The 24,628-nt window shown below is 37.0% G+C and overlaps 1 protein-coding gene across 9 annotated transcripts in view; it reads right to left on the bottom strand.

Moving 5' to 3' along the window:
- The window catches only part of RICTOR (RPTOR independent companion of MTOR complex 2), a 122,133-nt gene that overhangs the window by 80,418 nt on the left and 17,087 nt on the right, over positions 1–24,628 (bottom strand). For all 9 annotated transcript variants that reach the window (XM_045861966.2, XM_045861983.2, XM_045861973.2 and 6 more), the window contains one exon: positions 410–507. In XM_045861966.2, coding sequence (XP_045717922.1) covers positions 410–507 — 98 coding nt within the window. The remainder of the gene's footprint in view (positions 1–409; positions 508–24,628) is intronic.

The following is a 24,628-nucleotide window of genomic DNA, read 5'->3' as shown; positions in this document are numbered from 1 at the left end:
AAAAGAGAGAGGAAGTTTTAATATTTCTCTTGGAATAATGGTTATGGCTATGAAATGCAACACACACATGTACTTACGTACAAATGTTTATCATCTATTATCACATAAAAATGAATATTAAAAAGGCAAAAGAAATATATCATGTTAAAAACAGTGAAGACCTGATGATGGACTTTTTAGTGACCTTTTTCTCTCTATTATTTTCTGAACCTACCAAATTTTCTACAAGCACATAATACTTCCATTATTCAAATACACTGAAACTACTAACACATGACAAAATCCATGAGAAGTAGCAGAGGAAAGCACTAATATTAGGTGACTACTCAAGAATTTCTTGTTAATGATAGTTAAAAAGCATCTGAGATAAGTATAATAAGGAACAAAGAATTTTAGATGAGTTACTTACCTTAGTAAAGTTATTCAGATGGCCTAGTTTTCTCATATTTGATACTCCTTGCAATTTGGCCACATTTTGGAGAATCTCCCTTAAGTTGTCAGAAGGTTCTAGAAGAAAAGACAAGACAAATTAGCATAATTTTAGAAGAGTATTTTCCTAACCAAACACATAAAGCATGCAGTATTAAAACTCCACAACTTTGGCTCTTGGTTTAAAATCTTGTTCTCTATCTCAAATCCATCTACTTAGGTGACTTCAAAGTCCATGTGGATGACTCATTAAATGACCTTCACACCTCTACTCCACTCATACCTATGGTCCAACTCTGTGTATCATCACCTGGAATTATTTAACTACTAAATCTTAAATTTCAATATCCCCACTATTACTTCTTGCTACAATATACAACAGGCACCAAAAAAACTGTCCAATACACTCCAATCAACCAAAAAAACAGGACAGAATATATGAAATTACAGTTCTCAAAAAACACAGGACCTCAGGAAGTAAAGAACTGATCCCTGAGAGGTGAGAAACACACAAGTGTTCCCTACAATTGCCCCAGCTAACTATCTTAAGAAAGTTTCCAGGCCTTGGTGCTGACAGGTGAAATCCAGGTAAATAGGCCAAGTTTTAAAGACAGAACTGAGTCCAAGAAAACCAAGAATTCAAAAAGAGAACATTACACAGAACTCTGAAGATCTGCAAAGGGACCCCTCAGGTAGTTGGTAGAGCAATGACTGGTGCACGTGTGTGAAGAAATTAACTACTCAAAAGAATTAAAAGGAAAGTACCCTCTGTTCACACAGGACAGAGAGCAGTGCCTGTTCCTAACAGCCAGATTAAAAATCTGTACAGTTCACGTGGACTGGTTAGAGTATTCAGAAAAGTCTTGGCTAAGTAGTGGGGAACAATCAGATACAGACTAAACACTTCTTTTATCCCACCTAATAAATCTTCAAAGCAAGACTTGAAAGAAAGTATTTCCAAGTAACTAAACTGTGTCTCAGACCAAAGGTCAAGATTTAAAGAAGTGAAAAAATATGAAGCACCTAACAAGGCAAAAATTACAATGTTTAGCAGCCAGTCAAAGAAGCAGGAAAATATGACCTATAAAAAGCAGAAAAATTAATCAACAGAAAATGACCCAGAACTAACATCGATGTTAGAATTAGATAAGAACATTAGAAGTTTTTATAACTATAGCTTATATGTGCAAAAACTTCAGGAGAGGCATTAAAGGTATAAAAATCACTCAAATTGAATTTCTGGAGATGAAAACTAGGTCTAAATGAAAATATACCAGATGGGAATAAATGCGTAACAACTTTTATAGAAGGTAAACTTGAAGACAAAGCAATTGAGATTATCCAAAATGTAATATAATACAAAGAGAAAAAAGAAATAAATGAAAAGAACATCAGTGAACTGAAGGACTTCAAGTAGCCTAACACAAAGACAAAATGTTTAACTGGAGTCCTCAAAGGAAAGAAATGGGGGCTAGAAAAATTACTTGAAGAAGTAATGGATACAAACTTTTCAAATTTGATGAAAACAAGCCAATAAACCCAGGAAGTTCAACCAACCCCAAGCACAAAAACATGAAGAAAACTAGACCACAGCACATCATAATCACATTACTCAAAGCCACTGGCAGAGAAAACTTTACTTAAAAGGAACCATACTAAAAAAGACAAGTTATATGGAGAGGAGCGAAGAAAAGGTTGACAGTAGACTTCTCATGGGAAACAAGGCAAATGAGAAGACAGTGGAGCAATACCTTCAAAATACTGAAAGAAAAAAAAAAGTTTAAAAACGTGAAAAACAATCTTAGCTCACTTGCTTTACAAAAACAGGCAACAGCCAGATATGGCCCTGTGGTCAGTAGTCCACCAACCCCCCTGGAATAGCGTGTCAGTTTCCTCAGGTTGCTACAAGCTATTTTTCTATTCATATATTCAGCATCCCATTTGTTTAAACAAAACAAAAGCACAAGGTAAAGAAGAAAAGAGTATCACATTGCTGATATTTTAATCTAAGAGCCATTATGACTTCGAGATTTTTATCTGTTAACACAAAACCAAAGAACTATTTGTTTTGAATTACTGTTGTCCTCAGCAAATGAAATTGCATTGTCCTATTTTACATTTAGCTCGCATCTGCCTATTTCCCTCCATTCTGTTAGACTGGGTGTTAGCCATGACAACCACAAATTGGTTAGTGCCAAACCACTAAGCACACTACATATCCCAGCTATTTCCAAGCACTTTAAAATTGCTACATACTGAGATCATTCATTTGATTTCAGAGCATCTCCTACAAATTTTGGATATATATTTTTTAATTCCAACGTAACTCAATCTAATTTTGAATGTTTTAGTATATGTCTTTATAATTAGTGACTCTGAGGTTATCTTAAAAGTGGAATTAAAAAAAAAAAGATAGCGGGGGGGAAGAAAAATGGGGGGGGGAAATCGGAGGGGGAGACGAACCATGAGAGACTATGGACTCTGAAAAACAAACTGAGGGTTCTAGAGGGGAGGGGGGTGGGGGGATGGGTTAGCCTGGTGATGTGTATTAAGGAAGGCACGTTCTGCATGGAGCACTGGGTTTTATACGCAAACAATGAATCATGGAACACTACATCAAAAACTAATGATGTATGGTGATCAACAACATAATAATTTAAAAAAATAAAAAAAAGTGGAATGAAAGCAGCTCATCACTGGGTAGAATCCAATTTCACTAAAAAGAACTGCAAGGGACCATGAAGAAGTCAATGTTAGTATTTAGTAACATTTTTCACTATTATAAATGGTATCTGGAGAGATTAAAGAAAAAAATTATAAGTAAGCCAATGGTGTCAAAATGATTTAACTGTATTTCAGAACTTCATACAAATTTTCTAACAACCTTCAAGGTAATTTACAACCTACAGCAGTTTACAAAATCAGAGTTAAGATCATTAAAGCCAGTGTGAAATTCACCTACTGGAAACGTATAACCTAACCAGTTCACATCAACTTATAATTAGGTTTTCAAGCACCAAAGCTTCACTGAAGTGATCACAAGTTACGATTATGTAATGATCTGATAGGACCAACAGTTAAGATCATTAGTCTGAAAAGATTTATTCTTCACAAAGGTTTGTGGATTTCTAATTATTGCCTATTTTCTAGGTACAAACTGTAGACATTTTTGAAAAACCACAATCTTGCTACAAAAAATCTCGTATCTGAGTTCATTCACTCAACAAATAATATTTAAACATCTATTACAGTTAAGCACTATTTTAGGTGGTGGAAATACATCAGTGAGCAAGAGACATCCTTCTTTAACAGACCTTACATACAAGTGAAAGAAAACTGACAACAGCAACAAAAAAATTTCCCTGCACACAATCTGAAAATTGACAGGTGGTGAGAAGTCAACATTGGATCAAATGTTTGCCTAATGAATAATGATATAAAATGAACTTAACACTAATAATACAGGTATTACAGTTGTCAATCTAAATCAAAATGAACTAGCCTTTCTCCTTCCTTCCCCTTCTCACCCCCTTTCTCTTTTATATAATCAATTCCCAGGAACCCCCAACTACTGGACAACTTTCAAAGTTTCTTCATAACACATTTGCTGGGGGTGCCTGGGTGGCTTAGTCGCTAAGCATCTGCCTTCAGCTCAGGTCATGATCTCAGGGTCCTGGGATCGAGTCCCACATCAGGCTCCCTGCTCAGCAGGAAGCCTGCTTCTCCCTCTCCCACTCCCCCTGCTTGTGTTCCCTCTCTTGCTGTGTCTCTATCAAATAAATAAAATCTTTATCTTTAAAAAAACAAACAAACCATATTTGCTGAAAAACAAGCTGTTTCCTCCCAGAAACTATGCTACTTCCCAGACCAATGAGGGCCATTTTAGATGAAATACTATGTAATGCTCATGTGCTACGATGTTCCCACGGAAATAACAGGTTAAAGTCCCTGGAAATGAAATGAGAAATCCCTGGTTTCTTCCTTACCTGCTAAATCAGGAGTCTGCAAACTTTTTCTGTAAAGATCCAGACAGTAAGTATTTTAAACTTTGCAGTAAGCATTTTAAACTTTAAACTCTGTTGTAACTACTGCTGTTGTACCAAGAAAGCAATTGTAGAAAATACATAAATGAATGAACGTGGCTTTATTTCAAGAAAGCGGACTTGGCTCACATAGTTTTGGCTCTGTAGTCTGTCAACTCCTGTACTAGATAATCAGAACTTACACTAGGATGAGTAGTGGGGAAACTGAGCACAAAGTGGTTTTTACTGGGAGTTGGGGAAGATGGGAAGCAAAAAGAAATTTAGGAAAAAGTTTACCTCTTTTTATTTCTTCCTACTCTCACTTAATGTTTCCAATTTAGCTTCTCCAAAACTATCTACTGATAACAGTGTTATGTGAGAAGTATAAAGCACAAATGAGATAATCAGGATATTCCCAGAAGCCTTGATGTTTAGGAAACCCACAACTGCCTAAGGGGAAAAAAAACTGCGGCTAGCTGGCTATGATGGCAAACCATTCAAAAGCAAGGAAGCAAAACACAAAAGAACTAGTAGAATTACAGTGGCTCTTTTCCTCTTATTGTGTAGCTTTTGAGTCCTGAGTGTTCCTGATGACTCTCTCTGGGGGTAATGAAATAAACAGTCAACTCTAAATATCTAGCAATTTAATATTATATAAACACATATGCATATACATATACATACATGCAGAAAAACACCAAGAGAAAACTACAGTAGGCAGACCTTTTATCTAGATCTATATCTGTACAGACACATACATACACACTCCTTCCCCTCCAGCTCAAGTCTCCATGTAGGTGCACATGCAAACATATATGCACAGGTACATACAAGTATGTGTCTATATTTGTGAGTAAACATGATTTTAAAATGTTTTCAATATTTACTGCTTTGTAACATGCTGCAATAAACTCTATAGAAATACCTTTATCTGTCAATAAATACAAAACATAAAAGTGACTTTTAAATAAATTTAGGTTCAAGTACACGTAGTAAATTAATGACCAAAAACTACCAGCATACAGCTATTTGGAAGTACTGTAAAGAACAATTATGGAATGAAAGCTAGAGTCGAATCTAGTTTATTCACCTTATAAACCATATAGCCCTGGCTAAGTCAATCTCGGGGGCATCCATTTTCTCCTATATACAGTAAAAATACTAACTACTTACCTTGAAAGCACTGTTACAAGATGTGAGGTGCTTTTAGCACAGTGCCTAGACCATAACAAACACCCAATAAATAGCAGCAACTATAATTAAAAGTTACTATTTTTTAATTTAATTTAATTTATTTATTTTTTTAAAAGATTTTATTTATTTATTTGAGAGAGAGAGAGAGCACATGAGAGGGGGGAGGGTCAGAGGGAGAAGCAGACTCCCTGCTGAGCAGGGAGCCCGATGCGGGACTCGATCCAGGGACTCCAGGATCATGACCTGAGCCGAAGGCAGTCGCTTAACCAACTGAGCCACCCAGGCGCCCCACTATTTTTTTAGTAAAAACAATTTTTATGAATCATGTGAAAATTATGTGCTTAGTCCAAGCAAATGTTTAATGCCTATGTTAGTGTGTTTATTATTTTTTCTTAAGATTTTATTTATTTGTCAGAGAGAGAGAGAAACAGAGCACAAGCAGGGGGAGCCGCAGGCAGGAGGAGAAGCAGGCTCCCCACTGAGCAAGGAGCGCAATGCAGGACTCAACCCCAGGGCCCTGGGGATCATGACCTGAGCCGAAGGCAGGCGGTTAACCAACTGAGCCACCCAGGCATCCCCATTAATGTGTTTAAATTAATGAATTTTTGTTTTATGTTTTAGAGCATTACTTTTATGATCCAAGATTTGCTCATTTTTTAATTTTTTTTTTTTAGATTTGCTCATTTAAAAAAAAAAAAAAGGATTTTACTTATTTGACAGAGAGAGAGCACAAGCAGGGGGAACAGCAAGGAGAGGGAGAAGCATGTTCGATCCAGGACTTGATCCCAGGACCCTGGGATCATGGCCTGAGCCGAAGGCAGACGGTTAACTGACTGAACCACCCAGGTGCTCCAAGATTTGCTCACTGTTAAAGTAGAAAGTGTTATCATGTTATTTGCCTTCTTGATAATTGCAAAGAGGAATGAGAAGTGGGAGCAGAGCTGAACAATATTTTCTGTGATTTATTTGTGCATATACATGAAAAAATGCTGTAAGCAACAAGCTATAAAGTAGGGTGCATAAAAATTTAATATAACAAAATAAATATGACTACATAAATCTGATATGACTTAATGTTATCTTTAATATTATCTACGATTGCGAACAGACATAAATGATTAAAAGTATATGGGAATTACTATAGTTGGTATTACCTTTGCAAAAGCCAGCAGCAAATCTGTCCCCCTCCACTAGCAAAGACAATGGGAGTGCATCTTCTCACCCTTAATCACAGATCCAAAAGTTGAGGAAGAACTGCTTCAAGCTCTAACATTTCCTAAAACTCTTTAACAATTATTAATATCAAAGATATAATTTAGTAGGGAAAGGATATACCCCCCACTGATGGCATCCCGGGAAAAGGACTTTCCTTTTACCTCTAATGCAGAGGAATTCAGAACTTCCAGGAGAGCCTGTTTCACCTTTGGATTGCACAGTAGAACACTTTTTCTTATACCAATGACAAAATATGCTCCTTTCTAATTCTCATCCATTTGTTCTCGTGTAACCATATGGAATGCAAAACAAGTATTATCTTTCCTCACGTACTGAAAATAATCATGTTTCCTCTCTGTAGCAGGTAATAATCTTCTTTTAATCCACTGACATATTTTAAATATAAATACTGTAGTAGAGATGTGCAAGGAAAATCTATTACTACTGCCAGCAAATCAGTTTAATTATAATCTTCTTAAATGTTGGGTTTATATACTAAAAACTGAAAGTTTTCATAGAGCTGTTTTAAAAGAAAGATGAAGCACCTCTTGAGAGGGAACGATTTGGATAGAGGCAGGGCTACATCGTCAGCAAGATGACACTAGGTTTCTTTAGCCTGGCCTACCCTCTGTCTAGCCAACTTAGGGAAAAATCCTTCTCATTCTTGAGTCTGGCTCAGATGTATAAAGGTTTTCCCTAATCTACAAGCTCCCTTCTTTATGTTTCCATGACACATTCTTCATACCACTACTGCAGCAGCTATGACAGTATATCTATCTGATCTGCCTGGCTTCAAATTTACATCTATTGTTTCAATGTAATTATTAATACCACCTCCTTTCACTCTGCAAAATATCCCACATTGCATTATAAATGATATTACTCTAAGTATAGTTAAACTCCAGCTATCGTTAATAAGATTTTCTTACACATGGGGTGCCTGGGTGGCTTGGTCAGTTGAGCATCCGACTCTTGGTTTCGGGTCAGGTCATGATCTCAGAGTCTTGAGATCAATCCCCATGTTGGGCTCCCTGCTGAGCAGAGAGTCTGCTTGGAATTCTCTCCCTCTGCCCCTCCCCCTGCTCGTACACACACACACACACACACACTCTCTCTCTCTCCCTCTCTCAAATAAATTGTAAAAAAAAAATTTTTTTTTTTTACAACTAGATCTGCATTCTTTCTTTTTCCCAGAGAACAGAATAGTTTTGCTGGGTTCTTGTTCAAATGTCCTACTTGCATAATAATGATGGCAGGAAGAGGTGAGGTGACTTCTGCTGATCTGTAACATTTTGAGACTGTCTTCCCAATGACCCAGGGATTCAGATCTCTTCCCTTCCACTTCAATTTTGGATTGTCTGAGTTACCTCACCTCACACTTTTCTCTTACTATTTATTCAAAAAGAACTTTCTATAATTCCAAAGAACTGCTATTTTTAATGGTATCAAGGGAAAATGATTTATATACTAATGTGGAGGGGAGGTCCTTGTTAAAGGCTATCACTTAGTACCTTTGACTGGATAAATAAGTGACATCTACCAGTTCACCGATGTGATTGGTTCACAATGCTAGGAACAAAAACCATGTCTTTAATTGGTTTATTACAAGCATGTCATAATACACTGTAACTGTAAGATACAGGCCAGGATTGATTAAGGTACAGAATATGAAACATAGAGTCACCTGGAAATAGGTAAATGATTCATTTGAACAGAACTTCTATTAAAAGATGTATGAATACCTCTGAAACTAATAATACAATATATGTTAATTGAATTTAAATAACTTTTTTAAAAATTAAGATATATAAATATACAATCTTAATAATTAGAATTATATATTCTTTTTTTTTTAAAGATTTTATTTATTTATTTGAGAGAGAGAATGAGATAGAGAGAGCATGAGAGGGGAGAGGGGCAGAGGGAGAAGGAGACTCCCTGCTGAACAGGGAGCCTGATGCCGGACTCGATCCAGGGACTCCGGGATCATGACCTGAGCCGAAGGCAGTCTCTTTAACCAACTGAGCCACCCAGGCGCCCCTAGAATTATATATTCTATAATCTTTATTTCAAATCATAATTTTGAATAAATCCTTAAAAAAAAACTGGGGCATCTGAGTAGCTTAGTTGGTTAAGTGTCCAACTCTTGATTTCAGCTCAGGTCATGATCTCAAGGTCATGAGATCATGCCCCAAGTTGGACTCTTGTGCTGTGTGTGAAGCCAGCTTGAGATTCTCTCTCTCTCCTTTCCCACTCTGCCCCTCCCCTTCTCACACTCTCTCGCTCTCTAAAAAATTTTTTTTTAATTTTAAAAATTAATGTCTTAAAATTAAATGACAGACTATTCTTCCCAAAGTTCCCAAAGGAAAAAAAAATTGTAACATTAAGATTATATAATGGGAATATAGTAGGAGAGCACAGGTTTCCCCACTAGATCGAACATAGCCATTTTACTACTTATATAATTAAAAATATAAATGTATTCTATAAAGGATAGCTTTGACCTATCCTGGAAGTAGTTCTGTATTTAGCTTTCTAACTTTTACTCAAACACATTTCAGTGATCACTATATGCCATGTACTGTGCCAACTGCTAGGCTAGGAATATTGATAAACTTAAGATATGGTCTCAGCCCTGGAGATCAAAATTAAATGAGAAAAGAGAAGCATGTGAGCACTTATATCCTATTAAGGTTGGTAATAAATATTATGGGAACAAAAGAAAAGAAGGGTGCCTGATAGACTTCACTAGACAATAAGACAAGTGAGAACAGGAAACCTGTCTTTTTCACACATGCAACCCTGCCCTCTGACACAATGCCAGGCACATGGTGGTTTCTCAATAAATACCGACTGAAAGAAACACTGAAAAGGGGAGATGTAAGATGGAAAAGAGTAGTATGTGAACATACAAACATGAAAAAAAATGCTATTTTCCTCAAGGAACAGCAAGAAATTCTATATTCCCAGAAACAAGGTGATAGGGAAGAATAAAGGAAAAGGAAGATGCATTACAATGGCCTTGTAACATATACTAAGAAACTTAGGTATCTTTAGGCAAAGGGTAATTACTAAGGAAAACATTTATGCAAGTAGATGGCATAATCAGCTCTGTGTTTTAGAAAGACAACTTTGGAAAATAGACTGCAGGGAGGAGAAAGGCAGGTATAAATAGATGTTACAAAATCTTCCATGCAAGAAACTTCATCAGTAATGAATCAGAGACAATAAGAAAGGTAGAGGATTAGAGGAAAGGGAGGGAGAAATCAAGGATAAATCCAGGTTTCTTAACTGGGTAACCTGATGTATACTATTTATTAATACAGAATCCTAGAGCAAGTATAGATTTAGGGAAATTTTTTTATCATCTGTAGTAATAAGCATATGCACCAAAAACGTAACAGCAAAAAACACCTCATAATGTTATATATTAAAATGATAAGACAAAATAACTGGGTATTTCGCCTGCATACAAAAGAGACTTACAGCCCAGTGGTTTTCAAACTTGTGTTCCTAAGAAATACATGAGTTATTATAAGAAATATTGATTCCAGAGCTAAGTATGCCTAGAAAGGGACCCATAGTAATGTGCATTTACAGGAAGCACCCCAATGATCCCCATACACACTAAAAAAATTTTTTTAAGTGTTTATTTATTTTAGAGAGAGAGAGAGTGAGCACACGTGCGTGAGTGGGGAGAGGGGCAGAGGGAGAAAATCTTCAAGCAGACTCTGTGCTGAGCAGGGAGCCCCAACTCAGGGCTCAATCTCACAACCTCAGATCATAACCTGAAGTCAAACAAACGACTGAGCCACCCAGGTGCCCCTCAAACTCTGTTTCTTGATCTAGGTGCTGATTTCACAGGTGTGTCACTCTGTGAAAATTCACTGAGAATATACATATAAAATATTCAGTTCTCTCAGTATAATTCAACAAATAGTTAAAAAATAAAAACAGATTTGTTGTATTATCAGATATTACAGACATTACAGGAATTTGTGACTTTAACTTTACTTTTCACAATTTGGCATTTATAAAAAAGAAGTCCCCACCTCAGAATTCTGAATATTAAAATACAAGAATTTACAAGAAAATACTATTTTAGGATAATAATAGCTATAGTACAGATATATGTAAAAGAGGAGCAAATAAAAAAGATCATGTTGCATTAAAATGTTATTTATTTTATAACTTTGAGGACCCAAAAAAAAAGTATTCCCCTCAACTTAACCAAAATGATCTTGCTATTGCTTTGAAAAGGAATCTAAGAACAAACTTATAATACAATTAACAAGGTAACTGTTTTTGCCCATTCAAATTTGTCAAATATAAAATGTTTTAAATGAAAGCACCTAGAAATATAAAAAAGAAAGAAAATGGTAAAAATTCAAATTATTTACCTTCAGAAAATCACCTTCATAATCCTTCTCTGCTGCTCTCCCCACACTTCCAAGCACTGTATTTATATTCATGGCAGTCCTAGAAACCATGTTCCCAGGTTGCAATAGTTGGATAAAGAACTAAAGCCTAACTATTTACCTTACCTAACAATCCTCTAATCATTCCATCATTATCTATTTTTAGATGGTAAATGATCTGTGAATTTATAAAGATTTTCTGGTAAAGATGATTCAGGTTTGAGTTAGAAAATGAAGACCAGGGGCACCTGGGTGGCTCAGTCGTTAAGCATCTGACTTCGGCTCAGGTCATGGTCCCTGGGTCCTGGGATCGAGCCCCGCATCGGGCTCCCTGCTCGGCGGAAAGCCTGCTTCTCCCTCTCCCACCTCCCCCCCCCCGCTTGTGTTCCCTCTCTTGCTATGTCTCTCTCTGTCAAATTATTAAATAAAATCTTAAAAAAAAAAAGAAAAGAAAATGAAGAGCAGCTTGATAGGAAAAAAAAAGTATGAAGTGGTTTCTTAGAAAAATTAGACATTAGTGGAATACTTGGGCTTATACCACAGTTATGAAATAATTGTGGTAGAGAACTGTACCCAAATTCACAAAGCACTTTTACTTTGTGCACAAGTACAAAGTATACACAAGTATATACAGTACACAGAAGACATTCACCAGTCTACGGAAGTGGCTGTCATTCCAAGATTTCTTTGTTATGACATTTTACTGTCATTTTTTTGGCAGAAAAATATGAAAAATACTGTAACTAGAGCATTTTCTAAGATAGTAAAATTAACTAAAAGCAATTACTATATAAAGATTTTTTTAAAAAGATTTTATTTACTTGACAGGGAGAACACAAGTAGGGGGAGTGGCAGAGAGAGAGGGTGAAGCAGACTCCCCACTGAGCAGGGAGCCTGGCTTAGGGCTTGAGCCCAAGGTACTGGGATCATGACTTGAGCCAAAGGCAGATACTTAACCGACTGAGCCACCCAGGTGCCCCCTGTATAGAGACTAGAATCACTGGATGTTGTGCTACAATTACTATGTCTTAATCTATTATATTTACAAAGATACCTGTAAAAATTATTAGATTTCCACAGTCCCCTAACTAGGAATCTTTTATTATATGAGAAAAATCCTGTTTGCCTCTGAAACAATTCATTATATAAATGAAGCCTGTAAAAGAATAGAAGAGCTGAGCCTAAAGGCTGAGACAATTGTGATTTACACCCAGTCTATTAGAATCATTTAGAAGTTAGTTGTACATTTTGCTCGTACAGCTACTTTCATGTTTGTTTTTCTGTATGCAACATGACTATTTATAGTTCAGATGACTTGTCTGACAGGTGGCTTCTATGAATGTAATGAAGGGCTTCCCTCTTTGAAACTAATAAAGAAGCAAAAAAGTACAAATTCACTTTGGAGGCAGGACACTTAATTTAGTGTGGGTTAGAAATCTGTTACAATGTTATTATCTAACATCTCCATTTGTATTCCTGTTCTACCTTTTATCTCATTCTAGTATTTCTACCATTAGTTATTCACTGTTTCTCATTCATCTCTCTTTCACTAGCTATTTTTTTTTTTTAAGATTTTATTTATTTGACAGAGAGAGACACAAGGAGGGAAGGAATACAAGCAGGGGGAGTGGGAGAGGGAGAAGCAGGCTTCCCACGGAGCAGGGAGCCCAATGTGGGGCTGGAGCCCAATGTGGGGCTCGATCCCAGGACCCAGGGACCATGACCTGAGCCGAAGTCAGACGCTTAACGACTGAGCCACGCAGATGCCCCTCACTAGCTCTTTCACCTATCTTTAAAAAAAAAAAAAAAAAAATGCTTCTGCCACTGTTTTCCATTTTTGAAGTGACATTACTTCTTTCTTTCACCAAATCTCTCTGAGATTCAAGTTAATTAATTCTTACCTCATCATCTCCTAAACTTCACCAATCTAGCCCACTGTTCCACTAAACTTGCTCTCAAGTTTACTACTTGCCCAATGCAAGGGCTTTTTCTCAGCTTTTCAAACTCCCTGACTTTTCCATTATAGTACTGGCCAGTGATAGCCAAATCCACCTTCTCTCCCTTGGTGTCTGTAATCACACTGCCTTGGTCTTCCTTCCTATTTCTCACTGTTCCTTGTGTCCCTTAAAGGTTTGTATTCCTCCTCCTGCTTCATCATATCCTTTAACACGACCTGAAGTTCTATCTTTTGCCCTCCCATTTCTCTTCTCATTGTCTCCATAACTCTAACAAATTCAATTTTCATTGAATAATGCCTCAAAATCTCAATTCTGGACTTTATCTTCAAATAAAGCACCACAGCTCAGTCTTATGTTTGGTCTACCTCAAATTTATCATGTCCAATAATCTCATTCATCCTTAACAAAAAAAACTTCCCAAATTTCCTTTTTCAGGCAATAGTAATACTGTCAGAACTAGGAAATTACATCCAGGGAGTTACCAAATATCCCTGAGACATCTTAGTGCATATATCTTAAGCATTTTTTTTTTTACCATCCTCACCATTTTTTTATTATTATGTTCAATTAGCCAACATATAGGACATCTTTAGTTTTTGATGTAGTCTTCAACGATTCACTAGTTGTGTATAACACCCAGTGCTCATAACAAAGGTGCCCTCCTTAATACCCACCACCCAGTTACCCCATCCCCCACTCCCTCCCTTCTGTAACCCTCAGTTTGGTTCCTGGAGTCCAGAGTCTCTCATGGTTTGTCTCCCTCTCTGATTTCTTCCCATTCAGTTTTCCCTCCCTTCCCCTCCATGCTATTCCTTATGTTCCACATATGAGTGAAACCATATAATTGTCTTTCTCTGGTTGACTTCTTTCACTTAGCATAATCCCCTCCAGTTGCATCCATGTCAGTGTAAATGGTAGGTATTCATCCTTCCTGATGGCTGAGTAATATTCCACTGTATTTATGAACCACATCATCTTTATCCATTCATCTGTTGAAGAACATCTCAGCTCCTTCCACAGTTTGGCTATTGTGGACATTGCTGGTGAATACTGGGGTGCATGTGCCCCTTCTTTTCACTACATCTGTATCTTTGGGGTAAATACCTAGTAGTGCAATTACTGGATCATAGGGTAGCTCTATTTTTAATGTCTTGAGGAACCTCCATACTATTTTCCAGAGTAGCTGTACCAACTTGCACTCCCAACGTGTAAGAGGAGGTTCCCCTTTCTCTACATCCTCGTCAACATTTGTTTCCTGTCGTGTTAATTTTTGCCATTCTAATTGGTGTAAGATGTATCTCACTGTGGTTTTTGATTTGTATTTCCCTGATGACTAGTGATGTTGAACATTTTTTCATGTGTCTGTTAGCCATTTGTATGTCTTCTTTAGATAAGTGCCTGTTCATGTCTTCTCTGCCCATTTCTTGACTGGATTATTTGTTTTTTGGGTGTTGAGTGTGATAATATATCTTGGATACCAGCCCTTTATCTGTAATGTCATTTGCAAATATATGTTCTCCCATTCCGTGGGCTGCCTCTTAGTTTTGTTGACTGTTTCCTTTGCTGTGCAGAAGCTTTTTATCATAATGAAATCCCCAAAGGTCATTTTTGCTTTTGTTTCTCTTGCCTTTACAGACATGTCTTGAAAGAAGTTGCTGTGGCAGGTGTGGAAGAGTTTACTGCCTATGTTCTCCTCTAGGATTTTGATGGATTCCTGTTTCACATTGAGGTCTTTCAACCATTTTGAGTTTATCTTTGTGTATGGTGTAAGAGAATTCTCAATGGGAAAAAACTGAGAGCTTCTCCCTTAAGGTCAGGAACACGAAAGGGATGCCCATTCTCACCATTATTGTTCAACAGAGAACAATAGAAGTCCCAGCCTCAATCAGACAACAAAAAGAAATAAAAGGCATTCAAATAGGCAAAGAAGAAATCAAACTCTCTCTTCACAGATGACATGACACGTCATGTGGAAAACTCAAAAGACTCCACCCCAAAATTACTAGAACTCATACAGCAACTCAGCAACGTGGCAGGACACAAAACCAGTGCAGAGAAATCAGTTGCATTTCTATACACTAACAATGTGACTGAAGAAAGAGAAATTAAGGCATCAATTTCATTTACAATAGCACCAAAAAGCATAAGATACCTAGGAATAAACCTAACCAAAGAGGTAAAGGATCTATACTCTAGAAACTACAGAACACTTATGAAAGAAATGAAGACACAAAGAGATGGAAAAACATTCCATGCTCATGGATTGGAAGAATAAACATTGTGAAAATGTCTATGCTGCCAGAGCAATTTATACTTTCAATGCAATCCCTAACAAAAGACCATCGACACTTTTCACAGAGCTGGAACAAACAATCCTAAAATTTGTATGGAACCAGAAGGACCCCGAATCGCCAGAGGATTGTTGAAAAAGAAAACCAAAGCTAGGGACATCACAATGCTTGACTTCAAGCTATATTACAAAGCTATGATCATCAAGACAGTATGGTATTGGCACAAAAACAGACACATAGATCAATGGAACAGAATAGAGACCCAGAAATGGACCCTCAACTTTACGGTCAACTAATCTTCAACAAATCAGGAAAGAATATCCAATGGAAAAAAGTCTCTTCAATAAATGGTACTGGGTAAATTGGATGGCCACATGCAGAAGAATGAAACTGGGCCATTCTCTTAAGCACTTCTTATATTGACTATCACAATAGCATCATGTTTTATATATTACTAAGTTCTGAATCAGTGATTTGCAGATATTACCATATTTAACATTGTTTAAGGTTTTATGGTTAAGTAAAATCATTTCTATACACCAAAGAAGACACAACTTACCTAAAATTAACAAAACAAAAACATACTGGCTAATCTGGAGTCCCATGCATGAAAGGAACAAATGAGAAATTGAGCAGTAATACACAACTGAGTTGTATAAGTGTAAACAGGTCCTCTAATTACAAGTTTACTACTTGTCATTCTTCCCTACATTTCACTTGAACGTGCATTAACACCAATAATCAAAATCTAAAAGGAAATTTAAAATTCTCTTTGAATTAACCTTTAAAAGCGTTGAACTACTACAAATGAAACCCATATAATGCATTTCTTAGGTTACACCTTGCATGAACAGGAAGTTTGAATATGATCCACTAATTGCTAATATTTTTATATTCATTTATGCATTCTGAGAATGCTTTTGAGACATATTTGTTTCCATATTTCCACTAAAGGACCATGATGTTTCATGTGAAAATCTGGGGTCAGACAGGATTAGGAATTCAAATATTTTTATTTCAAAATGTAATATTTACCAGAGATGCACCATCCCCAGAAGGGTTGGAGGCAGCACTGCATACTCATCCACAGGAATATTTTTTAGGTGAAAAATATGAGTAGACACATTGAGATAATAAAAATTCTGGTCAGGTTTTGTTGCCAAATGAGTTTCGATCAGGTTAGGTTTTCTCAGGTCTAGTTATTCATCAAAACAGTTTTCATTTTCAGAGTTTTGGGGTTTTCAAAGTTTTTGGTAAGAGACTGTAGGACTGTACAATTAATACTACCAATATTCCAAACCTTGCAATCTTTTCTACAGCAGTCACTGAAACTGTCACCTTTTCCATGTTCCCAATGACATAAAACTGTAGCAATACTGAGGTATAAATTTAGATGTCTTTATTCAAGCTTGATAAAGTTTAATAAGAAATAAACCACATCACTCCAGAAATAACTACGGTTTGTCCGCACAGGGAATTTAACCATCAACAAAAAAATTTTCCCATTATTCAAAATAAAAACATCTTGTTTAGGATAAGAACACTAATAGAAAGAAGGACTTCTAGCTTTCAGAGCAACTACCTGGCTACCAAAGTACATCTGAAAACTACCAACCTGGGTACTACTCAAATGCTATTTATTAGAGATGCCGAATGTTGGGCCCTCCTATACCTACTGAATCTGACTCTTCATTAAAACAAAATTCTCAGGTGCTTCATTTGTACATTTAGGCAGAAAAAAGTTAACCTAGCAGGCCTAACTGCTTTTCCTTTAAAAGGTCTGCTTAAAGCGTTTAAGGGGTGCCTGGGTGGCTCGGTCTGTTAAGTGTCTGCCTTTGGCTCAGGTCATGATCCCAGGGTCTTGGGATCAAGCCCCACGTCGGGGTCCATGCTCAGCAGAGAGTCTGCTTCTCTCTCTCCCTCTGCCCCTCCACACCACTCATGCTCTCTCTTCCTCTGTCTCAAATAAATAAGTAAAATCTTTAAAAAAAAAAAAAAAAAAAAAGGTCTGCCTAACTTACAACGTTGACCCTTGGCTGGAATCTAGAAACAATTATGGGGAGGGTTTCCACCACCCTATCTGATGAGAGTAGCTCACTGGGCCTAAACTACTTATACAAACAATATGGTTTATGCTAAATACCAGATTTCCTTCTGTGAGTCTGGAATTTTGTTACCTGCCAGGTGAAAGGTGCCTACTTGACAAGTCCTCATTAAAGAACCTGAGGAAGGGCGCCTATGTGGCTCAGTTGCTTAAGCGTCTGCCTTCGGCTCGGGTCATGATCCCAGGGTCCTGGGATCAAGCCCCGCATCGGGCTCTCTGCTCGGCGGGGAGCCTGCTTCTCCCTCTCCCTCTGCCTGCCACTCTGCCTACTTGTGCTGTCTCTCTCTGTCAACTAAATAAATAAAGTCTTAAAAAAAAAAAAACCTGGGGACTGAGCCTCTAACAAACTCCCTGTTGGACAATATTTCACTTGTTCTCATAATTTGTTGCTGGCCACCAGGAGAAGACACTAGAAGCTTGCACCTGGTTTCCCCTAACTTTACCCAATGTACCTTTCCCTTTGCTGATTTTGCTTTGTATCCTTTTCCCATAAGGAGCCCTAGCAAATTATCAAACCTGGGGTGATCTTGGGGCCCTCCAATACAACATTAAAGTTTGAGAAGCACTGCTCTAGAGCTTAAATGTAGGACTTAAAGACTATGGCTCATTTCTTGGGCCAGTGCAAGATAAGAAATCCATCTTGTACGGGGCGCCTGGGTGGCTCAGTCGGTTAAGCGTCTGCCTTCAGCTCAGGTCATGATCCAGAGTCCTGGGATCGAGCCCCTCGTCAGGCTCTCTGCTCAGTGGGGAGTCTACTCCCTGTGCCCCTCCCTCTGCTCGTGCTCACACATTCTCTCTCTCAAGTAAATAAATAAAATCTCTAGGGAAAAAAAAAAGAAATCCATCTTGTACAAAATCAGACCTTAGAGAAGACTACTCTCCTAGGAAAAAGTGTGAATTGGAAGAACATGCATCGGACAGAAGTAGATAGCAAAGAAAAATACCTCTGGGTAAAGCTGAAAACAAAACAAATAAAAAAAGATTTCCCTGAGGGCGCCTGGGTGGCTCAGTCGGTTAAGCGACTGCCTTCGGCTCAGGTCATGATCCCGGAGTCCCTGGATCGAGTCCCACATCGGGCTCCCTGCTCAGCAGGGAGTCTGCTTCTCCCTCTGACCCTCCTCCCTCTCGTGCTCTCTCTCATTCTCTCTCTCTCGCAAATAAATAAATAAATAAAAATCTTAAAAAAAAAAAAAAAGATCTCCCTGAGATTTTGAAGCCACTGTACAAGGCTTTGGAACTTAGATGTATGTACTCTTTTGCATGGTCCAAAAAAATCCAACATGAGAATTTTAATTTAAAGTAGCCCCTTGTTGAATATACAACGGGAAAAAATCTCTTCAACAAATGGTGTTGGGAAGACTAGACAGCTACATGCGGAAGAATGAATACGAACCATTTTGTTTCACCATACACAAAAATAAAGTCAAAATGGATTAAAGACCTAAATGTGAGACCTGAAATAATAAAACTCCTTCATTTAGGAGTTTAGAGCACAGGCAGTAATGTCTCTGACACTGGCCATAGCAATATTTTTCTAGATATGTCTTCTGAGGCAAGGAAAATAAAAGCAAAATAAACTATTGGGACTACATCAAAATAAAATGTTTCTAGGAGTGTCTGGGTGGTGCAATTGGTTAAGCATCTGACTCTTGGTTAGCTCAGATCATGATCCCGGGGTTGTGGGATCGAGCCCCACATTGGGCTCTGCGCTCAGCATGGAATCTGCTTAAGACTCTCTCTCCCTCTGTCCTTCCCCTCCCCATTCTCTCTCTTTATATGTATAAAATAAATAAAATAAATCTTAAAAAAAAAAAAATAAAGTGTTCCTACACAGCGAAGGAAATAATCAACAAAACTGGAAGGCAACATTTGCAAATGGCATATCCAATAAAGGGTTAGTGTCCAAAATATATAAAGAACTGGTACAACTCAACATCAAAAAACCAAATAATCCAATTAAAAAATAGAAGAGACAAACTTATTTTTCCAAAGACATGCACATGAAAAGATGCTCAAAATCACTTATCATCAGGCAAATCAAAACTATAATGAGGTATCACCTTACATCTGTCAAAATGCATAAAATCAACAACACAAGAAAAAAACAAGTGGTGGAGAGAAAATGAAACCCTCTTACATTGTTAGTGGGAATGCAAACTGATGCATCCACCAAGGAAAATAGTATGGAGGTTCCTCAAAAAAATTAAAAATAGTACTATCCTATGATCCAGTAACCACACTACTGGTTATTTACTCAGAATATGCAAAAACACTAATTCAAAGGGATACATACACCCCTATGTTTACTGCAGCATTATTTACAATAGCCAAACTACGGAAGCAGCCCAAGTATCCATCGATAAGTGAATAGAAGAAGATGTGGGTGTGGGTGTGTGTGTGTGTGTGTGTATAATGGGATATATATATGTATATATAATGGAATATTCAGCCATAAAAAATGAAATCTTGCCATTTGCAACATGGATAGAGCTAGAAAGTATATTATTAAGCAAAATAAGAGAAAGAAATATACCATATGATCTCATTCATTTGTAGAATTTTTAAGATTTTATTTGTTTGACAGAGAGAGAGAGAGGGAGCGAGCAGCACGAGCAGGGGGAGTGTCAGGCAGAGGGACAGAGGGAAGCAGGTTCCCTGCAGAGCATGGAGTCCAATGCGGGGCTCAATCCCAGGACCCTGGGATCATGACCTGAGCTGAAGGCAGATGCCCAGCCGACTGAGCCACCCAGGCACCCCTCATATGTAGGATTTAAGAAACAAAACAAATGAGTAAAAAAAAAAAAAAAAAAAAGGAGGAAAAAAAAGAGAGACAGAGACAAACCAAGAAAGAGACTCTTAATTACAGAGAACAAACTGATGGTTGCCAAAGGGGAAGCAGGATGGGATGATGGTGATTAAAGAGTACACTTATCATGATGAATAAAATAAAATAAAATTTTTTAATTAAAAAAAAAAAATAAGTAGCCCCTGGCCTACCATACCCGCAGGCAGTAGACAAAGCAAACTCAACCATCAACCAGCCCCCATAACACCCTTAGCCTGGGTAACCTAACAAATTTAAAGTGCACAAGCAAAAATCACAAACACAGAAGGAAACATGAAAATAAGCCATTATAAACAGAAACAATAAACAAAACAATCTAAAAAGACTTGAAATATTAGAATTATCATATATATATATACAAGCAATAAAAAAATAATGTTTTACATATCTAAGGCAGTGGGGCGGGGGGAGTTGGCAAACTTGTTCCATAAAGGGTCAGACTGTAAGTATTTTAGGCTTTGAAGACCATCCGATCTCTGTCACAACTACTTAACTTAGCAGGTGCAGCACCAAAGCTGTCATAGACAATGCTTAGATGAGCATGGCTATGTCATGCAGCATTTGAAAGCCCTATCTGCCAGATTTGCAAGCCGTAACTTACAAACCTCCAATTTAAGAAAAGGAAGGAACGAAAATATAAGATTCAAGAGAGCACTTATTTAAAAAATTACAAACATCCACGCAGAATGTTTTGAAATAATTATCATGATTAAAACAAAAACTCGGGCGCCTGGGTGGCTCAGTTGGTTAAGCGTCTGCCTTCGACTCAGGTCATGATCCCAGGGTCCTGGGATCAAGTCACACATCAGGCTCTCTGCTCAGCAAGGAGCCTGCTTCTCCCTCTGCCTGCCGCTCCCCCTGCTTGTGCTCTCTCTCTTTCTGTCGAATAAGTAAAATCTTTAAATAAATAAATAAATAAATAAAATAAAATAAAAACTCAATGGGGGGGATAAACCAAATAAACACAGCTGAGGGGAGAATTAACTGAAAGACATATTCTGAAAATATTATACAGAATGTGGCCCACAAGAGAATAGGAGAGGAAATACATGAAAGAGCTTAAAAAAACAAGAAAGATAATGAGAAAGCCTAACATACATTTAATATGAATTCCTAAAGGAAAGAAAAATGCAGGAGATGGAATACTCAAAAAGTCAAATACCAAGAATTTTTTGGAATTGTTCAGACATGAAATACTCAGGATCAGGATGCCCAATAAATCCCAAAGTAGGATGCGAATAAACATGTAAACTTATTTTATTAAAAATGTTTAAGGGGCGCCTGGGTGGCTTAGTCGTTAAGCGTCTACCTTCGGCTCACGTCATGATCCCAGGGTCCTGGGATCGAGCCCCGCATCGGGCTCCCTGCTCCACAGGAAGCCTGCTTCTCCCTCTCCCACTCCCCCTGCTTGTGTTCCCTCTCTCACTATGTCTCTGTCAAATAAATAAATGAAATCTTTAAAAAAATGTTTAAAACTAAAGCAAAAAATTGTTAATACAGACAGAAAAGACAAATTATCCAGAAATAAAAGCAATTTGATGGACAATTTGCTTTTTTTTTACACATTAAAAACATAAATAAAAATAATCAAAAGTGTATGAATCTTGTATGAATCCTTATTCAAAATGATATCTGTAAAAAATGGTATCTGTAAGACAATCAGGAAAATCTGAACATTAGCTGAATATTAGATGAGATAAAGAAATTACTGTTACTTAGTTGTGTTAATGGTATTGTAGTTATAGATTTTAAAAGTCCTTAGCCCTGGGGGCGCCTGGGTGGCTCAGTTGGTCGGGCGACTGCCTTCGGCTCAGGTCATGATCCTGGAGTCCCGGGATCGAGTCCCGCATCAGGCTCCCTGCTCAGCAGGGAGTCTGCTTCTGCCTCTGAACCTCTCTCCTCTTGTGTTCTCTCTCTCTCAGATAAATAAATAAAATCTTTAAAAAAAAAAGTCCTTAGCCCTTAGAGATACATACTGATGTTATCTACAAATGAAACATTATATGCCTGGGATTTGTTTTAAAATTATCCATGAGGTGGAGAGGAGGATATACAGCTGAAATAAGATTGTTTATAATGGCTGAAGTGGGGTGAGAAATACATGAGGGTTCCTATACTTTTTTCTCTACTTAAGTCTATATTTAATAATTTTCATGATACAGTATACAATGAATCATAGATCACTACATCAAAAACTAATGATGTATTATAGGGTGACTAACATAACATTAAAAAAAAAAAGCTAATAATCCCAAGTGTTGACAAAAGTATGACTCAGGAGCAACTCTTAGATATTGCTCCTATGAGGATATAAATACAGAAGATACATAGACATACACAGATAAATAAATATATATAATATAAGCAGTGATTCTATTACACCAAGTTATATAACCTAGAGAAACTTAGATAGGAGTACCATAATTCATGTATAAGACCATGTTTATAATTATTTATAATAGCAAGAAACTGCAAACAACCCAAATGTCCATGATCAAAAGAATGGATAAATAAAAACATTTGCCCTCTAGATTTTTACCTAAGCACTTGCCAGATACTATTTAATATCTAAAATAACCTTGCAAGATGCACAATATTATATCCCTTCCCACATATAAGAAAATTTAGGCTCAGAAAATTAAATAGTATGTCAGGTATTTCCCTGCAATATTATGGAGCAAGAATTTGAATCTAGATCTCCCCTGCTACAAACACAGTTTTCATTTTACAGTAATAATTAGGAATGTATATTTTCAAAAAAGAAACAATATGCTAATCTAAGCAAAATAACTTAAATTGGTATTATAAAAAATATACAGTACTATAAAAGTAAACAGTAGTTAATTCAGACCTGTACAAATTACCAATAAGGTTGGAAATAATTTGCAATTCCTATTTTATGTGTATAAATGTGTGTAAACATACAATAATAAAAACAACGGGGGGTGTTTCTGACTGGTTTATCTCAAACAACCTGCTTAATATTATCGTAAGTCTCCTCAAAGCACAGTAACAGTTGATCTACCTTCAGTATATACAGAGCCCTTTTCTTTTTAAAAAAGTCTCACTACATTAAGTCATCTCTAAAGTGTCTGCCAACTAACTCTAGGTGCTTATTCAGCTTCAGCATTAAGCTTCCACACCAGTAAAGTTCAACGACACTAGTTCATAACCCATGAAGCCTTTCTTTAGTGCAAAGCCTGGCTTACACTTACTCTCTCTCTGTCAAATAAATAAATAAAATCTTAAAAAAAAAAAAAATTAAAGAGAATAAAAGTAAAATTAACTTCTCCCACAAATAAAATTAACTGCTCCCATTCCTGCATTTTCCCCATTTCTGTATACTTTTTATGACAGATTCAACATCTAAATGAAAGCATATAGCAACAGCAGCAGGAAAGTGAAATGAACAGATTCATATTTTACAGAGGTCAGGGAAGGCTAGTAACTCCCTTCTCAGCCTCCTGACTTGCCAGGAAAGCTTATCTATCCAACCAGTCTACATTTTTTGAATGACAAGTAACTAATTTTAAAAGCAAGGTCTGATTGATCTTGTAACCTCAACCTTGAAACTTCAGAAAACTTAGCAGAATACTGTGCCTATTGTATATAGTCAGTAATTAACTGAATGAATAAATAAATTAATGAATATAGCATTTCAACTCACGGTCACAAAGAACTGTCATTAATGACAACTCAGACATTATTTGCTAACTCAAAATACTAAAGTGATTAGGTTTAGACACACATTGCTTACAAAGAAGTGACCTATTTTAATGCACCCATCCTTTCTACAATGTTGGTTTTGTGGCTTTCTCCTCTGAATACTGAAGTCTCATGTGATTCAAAATGGATATAAAGTGAAAGTATTAATTCATTCACTTATTCATTCAATTAACATTGATTTAGTGACATGTGCCATGCACAGCCTTCTCCAGGAGCCTCAGTCCATTATCCACAGAACAACCAAGAGCTATCTTTCTAAATAATCAGATAACGTCACTCCCCTGCTTAACCTTCTAATAGCTTCCCTTTGCAAGCATACCACAATCTCTAGTCTCATACTCTCCTCTCCCCCTCATTCATCAAGCACTAACCATTATTTGTTCTTCCCTTATCTCTGGGCCTTTGTACCATATTCTTCTACTTGAA

This window comes from Mirounga angustirostris, unplaced genomic scaffold (genome assembly GCF_029215605.1).
Source record: "Mirounga angustirostris isolate CCGP_5_RB_7025 unplaced genomic scaffold, mMirAng1.0.hap1 SCAF_7, whole genome shotgun sequence".
Classification (NCBI taxonomy): Eukaryota; Metazoa; Chordata; class Mammalia; order Carnivora; family Phocidae; genus Mirounga; species Mirounga angustirostris.
This window is presented reverse-complemented; position numbering and strand designations above follow the sequence as displayed.